Here is an 11,642-nt window from a genome sequence, read left to right on the forward strand (position 1 = left end):
TCACGGTCCATGAGTTCGAGCCCCGCATCGGGCTCTGGGCTGATGGCTCAGAGCCTGGAGCCTGTTTCCGATTCTGTGTCTCCCTCTCTCTCTGCCCCTCCCCTGTTCATGCTCTGTCTCTCTCTGTCCCAAAAATAAATAAAAACGTTGAAAAAAAAATTAAAAAAAAAAAACAAAAAACTAAAACCACCGGGGTGCCTGAGTGGCTCAGTAGATTAAATGTCTGACTTTGGCTCAGGTCATGATCTCACAATTCATGAGTTTGAGGCCCCGCGTCAGGCTCTGTGCTGACAGCTTAGAGCCTGGAGCCTGCTTCGGATTCTGTGTCTCCCTCCCTCCCTCTCTCTCTCTCTCTCTCTCTGCCCCTCCCCTACTCACACTCTCTGTCTCTCTCTCAAAAATAAAAATAAAAGATTAAAACTACTGCATTGCCATTTCTTCACAAGCCAATCGAATGATTCCAAGATTTTTAAATTATCCCTTTATTTTGGAGAAACAAAACATGTTCCTAGTCCATTTGAATTGAATTCAAATTCAATGGAATTATTAAAAATAATTTAAATTTAACTTTAATCTGAGCTTAATAAACTGAAAGCAGGTTAATGATTTCATTTGGTTTTCCTTAGTATGGGAGTAACTTACTATACCCTGTGGCAAAAGATATTATAAAATACCACAGGCAGTGTTCTGATCTTTATTGTAGTTAAGTGCTAATGATGGGCAGTCTCAGATGATTTGACGGAAAATGATTCTCATTGAGTACTTATTTGGAACTGCAAAACATTGTGCTTGCTTAGTAAATAGTTCAATTTGCATAAGTAGGGAAGATAATTATGAAATACCCACCTGAAAATACAGATTCTCATTTAAAAAGCATTTAAAAACAACTTATAGTTCAAGGAAGTATTAATTTCCCAAATATAGTAGTATATATCATGAGTAGCTTTAATACATCCACATTTTGAACCAAAATAATTATGACTTGTTTCCATGGAACACCTCAGGTTGTTAGAAAGACTCCTCAAAACAGGGTTAGCTGGTTGGATTCTACAGGGAAATCTCTTGCCATTTAGCCTTAATGGTATCCTTTTAAACATTAAAAGCAATGAGTGATATCACTGATTATAGAACTAATGTTCTTCTTTTGATTGCTTTTGTGTTCTTATCATTTGCAAGTTAACAAGCTAATTTCTAATTCTACTTCTTTCATGAAATCCAAATTAATAGCCTAAAGTAATTTATTTGCCTACCAAGGAATTCTTATTGAACTACCTTTAATGATGGAACACACACAATGAAAGCTTCCTCAGAAACATCAGCAACCTCACTTGTTACAAAAAAAAAAAAAAAAAAAAAATAGGTTAGCAGAGGGTTGAACTGTCTACATCTTACAGGGTTGCTTTTTGACTAATTAAAAAAAAAAAACAATACTTGAGGATAGTTTCACTTATTCATTCTTACTGATTTATTTATTTATTTCAACATGAATTTATTAATGCTGTAGAGCAAGGCCAAAGGGCCCACGGCGACCACTGAGCTGAATGCAAACAGGCTCACGAAGCAACCCACCTCTAAATAACCATAGGCCCTAACTAACCAATTACCAGTGGGCACAGTTCCTAAAATTATCAAAAAGGGAAAATTCCATACATTTACTACCTCCTCACTGTGCCCTGTAACTGTGGCTCCTCACCCGTGCTTCATTACAGTGTCTCCTTTGCTGTCTTGCCCACTGCTTCCTTACAATGTATTCAGTAAACTTTTATCTCTTTTGTTCTGCCTTGGGTGAACTCTTTTATCGCCTGTGCCCCTGGCCTCCACCCAATCGGAGTGCCCCACATTTGATGGCTACTCCATCTGATCGGGACAACACACAAATGCCAGGCCTTGTTTGAGTTAAGCAGTGAATTACTGCTTTCATGGATCTTACTTCCTAGTGAATGACAGACAGTAAACCAACTATAAAAAGAAGTAAAATACACATTATTGTATATCAGATATCAGATGGGGATCATACTTAAGGGAAAAATAAAGCAAGAAAAGGAGATAAAGCATGTATGTCAGGCGTTGGGAGTTTTAGTTAGGATAGCCAGAGAAGGCTGTACGAAGAAGAAACATTTGAGTGAAGGCCAGAAGGTGTGAGGGAGCAAGCCATGTATATCTGGGGAACAAGAATTCCAGGTAAGCCGAACAGCGAGTGCAAAGGCTTAGGGCAGGAGGCTACCTGGTGTGTTCTAAAACCAGTATGGAAGCCAACATGGCTGGAGTGGAGTGAGAGGTAATGGGAGAGTCATAGGACAAAAAAAAATTCCAAGAAGTAAGCATGGAGGGCAAGGGGCCTTCTAGGCAATTATGATTACTTTAGTTTTTAACTCTATTGAGAATGGGAAGGCATTTGAGAATTTTGAGAGGAGTGACCTGATCTGACCCACATCTCAGCAGGATTACTCTAGCTCTATGTTGAAAATACATCGGAGGAGAGGTGAAGACAGAAGAAGGAAGACCAGTTAGGGAGTTTTCCCTAGAAAAATTAAACAGCCTTTCAGCAGACCCAGCACACCCAGCATGGCAGAGAATGAGAGTGAAGTAAGAAGCTGAAAAGAGGAGGATTAGGGAAAATTCTACACACTCAACACTTGGGACACAGCCTTTACCATTACTGCAGCCTTCTTTGTCTGCCCTGCTTCCGGAGGCCAAAAGCCATGTAGAAGACTGGGGTATTCTTTGAAAACTGGATAGGCCCAGAGAAAGGAAAAACAGGTGCTGACACCTGGCCATGCCCTCATCATTCAAAGAAGCCCAGCAGGTAAGCAAGCCCTGCTCCTACAGAGGAGCTTCCCATAAGCCTTTGGATGCCTCATGCTTCACTGTGAACAGAAATCCAAACATCTCCAGATACTTGAGGCAATAGTTTGATATAGGAAACCAAGCCTGAGAGAAAAAAGGGAACTCTGAAGATAAAGAGACAATACAGAAAATTAAGAAAAGAAATTAGTTATGACTCCTCCTAGTGAAACAGAAGATAATGCATCTGTGAAACAAGAACAGGATGCTATGAAAAAAGAATAATCAGAAAATAAGAAAAAGTTCTTGGCAAGTAAAAATGATAGCCAAAATAAAAATTTCAAAATGAATGTTGAAAGATGAATTCAAGCAAGGCTTTAAAAAGTAGAACAAAAATAGGAAGATGAAAAATTAGAATATATTAGAGGGGATTAGTCTGTGAACACCAATATTTAACTCATAGTTCAGAAAGAGTGAACAGAGAAAAGTGGGGAGAGGGCATTATCAAATAATTATCAAATAAATCAAGAACTTTCCCAGAACTAACAGACATAAATCTGTATATTGAAAGAGCCCATTGAGTGCCCTGCACAGTGAATGATAAAAGCTATATCACCATGGCATTTAGAACACTAGGAATAAAGGGCAAAGTCTAACAATTACAGATAAATACTGTATTTTCTGTGCAAAGGACTGAGAATCAGCATGACCTCAGACTTCTAACCAGAAGCTAGAAACAATGAGGCACTGCCATGAAAACTCTATGAGAACTTTATACATTCCCAACTTCTAACCAAGTATGAGGATAAAGTAGTTTTCAGTACACAAGAACTCAAACTCTTTGCCTCCTCTGTTTCCTAGGAAGCTCCCAGAGAACACATTTGAGCAAAATGAGAATAAACCACAAAGATGAAGAATCCAGAATCCAGAAATCAGGAGAACCAATATAGAAAAGTAGAAAAGAGAGTCCCAGGGGCACCTGACTGGTCCAATTGGTTAAGTGACTCTTGATTTTGGCTCAGGTCATGATCTCACCGTTTGGTGCGTGAGATTGAGCCCTCATCGGTCTCCACGCTAATGGTGTAGAGCCTGCTTGGGATTCTCTCTCTCTCTCTCTCTCTCTCTCTCTCTCTTTTCCTCTCCCCTACCTCCCTTTCTATCTCTGTGCCCCTCCCCTGAGCTCTCTCTCAAAATAAATAAACTTAAAAGAAAAAAAAAAGAAAAAGAAAACAGAATCCCAGATGATGGTTGAAGATCAGAACTAGTCCAAATGGACAGAAAAATAGAAGACTTTGGAAAGGAGGAATACTGTGGTAAAAACTGAATTGAGCTTTGGAAATACTTAAGTATTTTGCAAGAAATACTAATGGGTGTATAAAAAATAAAAGAAATTGAGGGAAATATTTAGAATTGGTACACAGGAAACTGTGCAAATGAAAAATTAACACTATTAACTCAGAAGAAAGTTATATAATTGGGGCACCTGACTGGCTCAGTCAGTAGATCATGTGATTCTTGATCTCAGATTGTTCAAACTCCACATTGGGTGTAAAGATTACCTAAAAATAAAAACTTAAAAGTTTTATGAGTAAGAAAAATACTGTGAACAAAATATATATGACCATACCAGTCAATACAACAAGTGTTGATTTAACTAAAAATTTTGAAATAGAACTGTTGAGAGGTTTGGTGAGAAGACAGGATAACAGTCAATACGTAAAATGTTTAATGGAAATATCATATAATATAAAAAGCACTTTCTTTGGAGTAAGGCAGTAAATCTCACGAAAAACAGCTGAATGAATGAGTATCAAGGAGGGCACTTGTGATGAACACTGGGTGTTATGTGTAAGTGATAAATCACCAGATTCGGCTCTTGAAATCAATATTACTCTATATGTTAACTAACTAGAATTTAAGTAAAAATGTGAAACCAAAAAAAAAATAATACAAAAGAAAAAAACAACAGCTGAATGAGTTAAAAGTGGTTTTCTTTGGAGGAAAAGCCTGAGGGAAGGGAAAGGGTCTGTTGTTTTTCAGTATGAACTTTTTAGCCCTATTTGATTTTTTAGCTATATGTATGCATTACTTTGATTACATTTTTAGAGAATTGAAAAGTGCATAGCTTTTTAAAAAAATCTTTTTCAATGTTTATTCTTGAGAAACAGAGAGAGAGAAAGAGAGACTGGGGGAGGGGGGGAGAGAGAGAGAGAGGGAGACACAGAATCCGAAGCAGGCTCCAGGCTCCGAGCTGTCAGCGCAGAGCCCAACATGGGGCTCAAACCCACGAACTGCGAAATCATGACCTGAGCTGAAGTTGGACGCTTACCTGACTGAGCCACCCAGGCGTCCCAAGTGCATAGCTTTCTACCATGTGATTCATTGTTATATAATTCCATGTCAATATCTAATACTGTCTGAAATCACCTCAGCTTCCACTAAGGAACTGAAGGCCTCACACGCTATAGAGCATTGCCGTATGGCTAGAGTTTCGTAAAGAAAAGCGAAAAGGATGACCAGAAGTGTGGTGTTCAGGGATCATGACAGTCTTTTGTGAGTTTGGCTGCCACGTGAATCCTCTGAGGCCTTAAGCTGGCCCCGCCTGCCATACTCCTGGCCCCATTTTAAGTGGTTTGCAGCCCCGGCACTACTCACATATGAGCCATACATCCCACACTGCTCCCTCAGCTTCACAGTGATCAAGACTTAGACCTTGTTTTCCTCTTGAAGCTCCGTCCTCCTCTACATTTGTGCTTGCCTTTTTTTTTTTTTTTAATAACTCTGAGTTTTGTTTTTCTCCATGACGATGATTTATACCTATTTGCTGTTAAATTCTGCATCAGTGAGAGATGATGTTTGGCTACAGGGAATAGAACCAGCTATAGTGGCTTAATCAAGTAGAGGAAGACTGAGCAGGTACAGATGTGCCCCAACATCATTCCTTTCTCTTTCTCCACCAACCACCTTAGCAGGTGGTTTTTATCCTCATAGTTTTAAGGTGGCTGCTTCACTGAAAGCCTCCCATCTCCATTCCAGACCAGAAGAAGAAGAAAGGGACAAGGAGATAGTGCTGGTACCTGTATGAGGGAATCTCAGAAATCCTCAGCAACTTTTGCTTATTTGCAGTTGGCCAGAAGCATGTCACATGCTCATCCCTAATTTTTAACTGGGAACATTGCTGCCATAAGAAAAATGTGAGCTCTGTTAGAAAATAAGGTCAGAGGCGCCTACGTGGCTCAGTCATTTAAGCGCCTGACTCTTGGTTTAGGCTCAGGCCATGATCTCACCATTTGTGGGTTCAAGCCCCACATCAGGCTTGCGCTGACAGCACAGAGCCTGATTGGGATTCTCTCTTCTCCTCTCTCTGCCCCTCCCCTGCTCACATCCTCTCTCCCTCTTTCTCTCTCAAAATAGATAAAGAAAATAGAAAGAAAGAAAGAAAGAAAGAAAGAAAGAAAGAAAGAAAGAAAGAAAGAAAGAAAGAAAGAAAATAAAGTCAGAAAAGATATTAGGCAGGGAACTAGAAGTATTTGCCTTAAGCTCTTTTAGATTGCAATAAATAGGTCCACTGGTCCTTTCTACCCTAGACGTGGTCAAAGAGGCCTTTGCAGCCAGTGACCCCTCTGGAGTGGCCCAAGTGAGACACCAAGGTCTATATTAGGCATTTGGCATGGCCCCTCATGTCACCTAGCAGACTTATGTCTGTATAACCTGCTGCTCTACAAGGAAACATGGAAGACACTGGGCCAAAATCAGACCCAGGAAACATGAAGGGCTACTGCTCAACCTCTCAATCTAGGCACGTTCCTGGGAGACTTCTTGCCCTAGATTTTGTTATGGCCCAGCCCCACCCTGAGGTTCCAGAGCAACTTTCCCTGCGACCCCACCTGATTTTTTGTGATGACCTGTATGTAGGATGGAATGACCCCAGCACACCAAGCATCAATAAGCACTGCTCACCAGAGGAAAACATCCAAATAGGACACTGACTTTGCTTCTCTTCCAGGCACATATGTACCACTCAAGCCCCCAGCGACATGGTTTCTGGCCCTTTCCAAGCCTTGAAATTACAAACTGTATTGTCTTATACCTCCTGGTCCCTTATCCATATTCATCCACCTTGCCCTCCACTACCTTTTACTATGCCCAGCCTGATTTGTTCTCACACCCTTACAACCATTTTCATGTTTCAACCTCAACTGACCCTCTGGAGGTGACATTCAGTACTATTTTTAAGGTTCATAATTTTCCTCTCAACCATATGTCTTACTTACCTGTCTGCTTCTAGCCTCTTCCTGGTGTATTCTGGCCTCCACAAACTACAGCTTGAGGCACCTGTGATGCAAGCAGGACCTGGACATTTGGCTAGATGAGAAACAGGAAGGGGGAGAAGGGCAAGTGCCATGGGAAATAAAAGAATGATGGGCTGACACAGGCTCTCGGAATGGCATACTAGGTATTTGAGTCTTATTATTCTGACCCCAGTTTTGATGTGTGGGCGTAGGTCTTTCCCCTGACCACGAAACAACTGCCAAATGTGAGTGGGGTGTCCTACAATTCAACTCAATTCTGACCCTACCTATCTGGAGATAGCATTAGATTCTACAGGTTAAGGGCTCTGTCACATGAGACTATCCCCTCCCCTCCACCACCACTTTAGACACCAATCACAAGTCCAAATTGTTACTATGCTTCCGACTGGCTGGCTGTAAATCTGAGGTTCTCATGAACCCCTCCTTGAGTTTTATTAATTTGCTAGAACAGGTAATAGGACTCAGGAAACCAGTTTATTTACTGGATTACTGGTTAATTACAAGGATATTAAATCAATAGCCAGATGAAGAGATATTTAGAGGGTGAGGTCTCAAACAAAGGAGCTCTGTCCTCATGGAGTTTGGGGCCCAGCATGGTGGCACACAGAAGCATTCTGGTTTCCCAACCTGGAAGCTCTTTGAATCCTGTCCTTTGGGTTTTTATGGAGGTTTCATACATAGGAGGCATGATTGATTAAATCCTTGACCACTGGTGATTGATTCAACCTCTAGCCCCTTTCCCCTCCCTGGAAATCAGGGGGTAGGACTGAAGGTTTTAACCCTCTATTTATGGTTGGTTTCCCTTGGCAACCAGCCCTATCCTTAGGTGCTATCCAAAAATCACCTCATTATCATAAACTCCGGTGTGGTGGAAAGGGGCTTGTTATGAATTATAAGGCACCCATTTCCCCTTTGTGGCTCTAAGGTGTTTTCAGGAACTGAGAACAAGGGGCCAAATGTTATATTTTTCAAATCTTTTTTAAATGAATTCCAGTGTGGCTAACATAAGTGTTATATTAGTTTCAGGTGTACCATATAGTGATTGAACAATTCTCTACATGACTCAGTGCTCATCGTGATGTGTACTTTTTAACCCCGTCACCTATTTCACCCATTCCCTACATACACCTAAGAAACCAAATCTTATAAGAAAAGATGTTCCCATTGCTCTTATTGCTCAGGAAGTTCCAAGGGTTTGGGAGCCAGGAACCACGGACAAAGACCAAATATAAATGAGAAATATGAATGACCAAATATATATTTCTTCTAATCACAATATTGCAGGTCTTTATAGGAAAATCAGTGAGAAATCTTGGTCTCAAGTGATACAAGACCAACTCAAACTGATTTAAGTATACACACACACACACACACACACACACACACACACACACACACACAAATTGTTGACCCATATAACTAAAAGCCCATGGGTGGTTCTAGCTACAAGTCCAGGTGGATTCAGGGGCTCAAGTAACACTACCTACCTTCATCTCCTGGAAGTTCTGCTTCTGTGTTGACTATATTCTCAAGCAGGTTCTTCCCGCACAGTGGCAAGTTGGGTAGCACTAGCTAGAAGTTTACATTGTGCCAGTTTAAGCTAAAAAAGAGCCTTTCTCCTGATTTCATTGGACCATCATGAGTCACATGCATAGCTGTTAACACATCACTGTGCCAGGGAGAATAAATCCACTAATTGATCAGATTTGGGTTATGTACCTGTCTAGCCTGAGAGCACAGGGGAGTGGAACCCCAAAGTAAATTCGAGATTCTGTTCCAGAAAGAAGCTAAAATGCAAGCTGGACAAGAAAAACCAAGAGAGATCCACTAAAGATGAAGGGCCAGGGGAGCGTGTGTAGGTCAGCCGGTTAAGTGGTGACTCTTGATTTCTGCTCAGGTCATGATCTCGCAATTCGAGCCCCATATCTCGCTCTGCACTCACAGTGCAGAGCCTGCTTAGGATTCTCTCTCTGTCCCTTCCCTGCTCATGCTCAATCTTTCCCCCTCAAAAAAAAAAAAAAAAAAAAAAAAAGATGATGAGCCAATAAAGTATTAGAGGCAATGAAAGACAAGATTAGAATTTCACTTTCAGATGATTAATCTGGAAGTAGAGCCCAGAACGGATTTGGGGCTGGGAAAGTCTGAGGCTAGGAAGACCAGTTAGAAGGCCACTAGAATTATCCAGGTAAACATATGACAGTAGGAATGGAAAAGAAAGGACTAGGGTAAGAAGTTATTACAGAAATAAATTGTTATGGATCACTCACATTAAGAGGAAGGGGTGCCTGGGTGGCTCAGTCCGTTGAGCCTCCAACTGTTGATTTTGGCTCAGATCATGACCTTGTGAGATCAAGCCCCACGTCGGGCATCAGACTCCCCACAGGGTGTGGTGCCTGCTTGGGATTCTCTCTCTCCCTCTCTGTCTGCCTCTCCCCCTCTCAAAATAAATACAGAAACAACTATATAGATATAGATATAGGGAAAAGGTATTAAATGAAAGGAATATTGCCCAGTTAATAAGAATGTGGGAGAATGCCCCTCTCAGAAGCCCCAGACTTACTCCACTAAATGGAGTTGTGAAATATCTTATGCATTTACTATTATGTTCTTTCCCCCATCAGGTAAATGTCCAGTCTTAAAAATTACAGTCACTCCTCAAATCTCTTCAGAAACCTTCAGATCTATTTGGAAAAATAGCAAGAAATCTAGTATCACCTGTAAAAAGAAGAAAAAGGTATGCTCTCGGATGTCTGTGTCTGTGAATTTCAGCCACCAGGGGGGTGCTGTATGGATTCCTGGGCACTAAACTGGGGTAGATGCCATCCTCAGCAGATTTTGCACTTGATAAAATCATGAGAATTTTGGTTCTGGGTAACAGTATCCTTGTGATGGATGATGATTGGACAAAGGACAAGTAGTAAGGGAACAACATAGTTCCCTCAAATGTTAGTGCAAATCTTGCCTCCTGTCTTCAACTTTCCCACTTCCCACCCGAATCCTGGTTCCTGTTAGCTTATTGTGGATTTGAAATGGTGAATTTACTCAAACTATTTATGAAGCATGTGGGATCTATTAGGGGGTAATGATTTACATATGTTTGCTCTTTATTGTATGAAGTTGAACTTCCTTTTTTTTTTTTTTTTTAATTTGTGATTCTTGTTCATTATTTCACAGGCTAAAAACTGAATGTGGATGCCATATCTTTTTATGGGTGCTGTCTATGTTCATAACCTAGAAAGATATTGCTTGTTCAATAATAATAGTTTTCACTGGAACCGTGCCTCTTTCAAGTTCTAAATTTTGATGACTATTTTATGAAAGTTCAAAGTAGTGTTAATCCTATAATGCTTGTCATTTTCGAAAATGTAGGTTTCACAAGTTGGCCTTAGTAAAAATAGGTAGGATTCTTCTCTGGGGCTTCTTAGGTGCATGTGAAATTTATAATTTAAAGGAAGTCGTGATCTCTAAGAAAGAAAGAAACTACTTCCATAAGTATATCTATAGTTGGGAACAATTGGAGTATTTGGAAGTAATAACCACTTTCTGAAAGACAGCATCTCCCAAAATGGGGATCTTCCCCAAATGAGGAAACTTCTAATCACTTTATCCCCCTGCCCCATGAAGATATCTGCTCCATGGGAAAGGCAAGAGGTACGGTTGACCGATGTATGGATGATAAATTGGATCAGTTGAAAGTCATATGTATGACAATATCGTGCAGGGATGAAAAACATGGACTGGGGAATGAAATGGACTGAAATTTTCTGGAAAACTGCTGCTTTCCAGGTGTGTGACATTAGCCAAGTCAGTGAGCTTCGCTGAGCCTCAGTTTTCCCTGATGCAAGATACAGATAAGAATAGCACCTGTCTCATGAGATGACACATATCAAGCATTTTGGGACAATACTCGTTTCATAGTGCATGCTCAAATATAAATATTAGTGGCTACTATTATTGTTGATGTTAGAATTGAATGTTTCCAGTTATTTCACTTGGAACAGCTACACAAGAAAAAAGGAAAAGAAAGAAAGAAAAAAGACTTAAGACCTCTTCATTTTTGAAGTTAAAAAAAAAAATCACAACAAGCAAGACTGTCGGGGTGCCTGACTAGCTCAATTGGGAAAGCATGAGACTCTTGATCTCAGGATCATGAGTTCAAGCCCCACGTTGGGTGTGGAGCCTGTTTAAAATTAAATTGGGGCACCTGGGTGGCTCAATTAGCTGTCTGATTCTTGATCTCAGCTCAGGTCTTGATCTCAGAGTTGTGAGTTCAGGCTCTGTGTTGGGCACTCTGTGTTGGGCACTGTGTTGGGCACTGGGCTCTGTGTGAAGCCTACTTAAAAAATTAATTAATTAACTAATTAATTAAAGTTATTTTTTAAAAGGCAAGACTGTCATTCATATTATATACAAATGTAACAAGTTCTGGCAAGTCTGTGGAACCAAACTATCTATGGAGTTGAGGATGGGTAGAGTAAATTATGTCCACCCTTAAATATCTTAGCATCTAGCTATGAAGACAAGATTCTCATCCGTTAAAAGCAA

General features: G+C 40.5%; 1 protein-coding gene across 4 annotated transcripts in view; it reads left to right on the forward strand.

Annotated features, from left to right (window-relative positions):
• The window catches only part of LOC147577196 (uncharacterized), a 51,634-nt gene extending 40,529 nt beyond the window's left edge, over positions 1–11,105 (forward strand). For 2 of the 4 annotated variants that reach the window (XM_086674427.1, XM_086674425.1), the window contains one exon: positions 9,719–11,105. In XM_086674427.1, coding sequence (XP_086530553.1) covers positions 9,719–9,903 — 185 coding nt within the window. In that variant the 3' untranslated portion in view covers positions 9,904–11,105. Of the gene's footprint in view, positions 1–5,627; positions 6,166–9,718 lie in introns of those variants that run through there. The other 2 variants (XM_086674426.1, XM_086674428.1) reach the window with 2 other exon arrangements.
• Positions 11,106–11,642: the final 537 nt, after the last annotated feature.

This window comes from Puma concolor, chromosome C2, assembly GCF_028749965.1.
Source record: "Puma concolor isolate L17-30 chromosome C2, mPumCon1.1.hap2, whole genome shotgun sequence".
NCBI classification, from domain to species: Eukaryota; Metazoa; Chordata; class Mammalia; order Carnivora; family Felidae; genus Puma; species Puma concolor.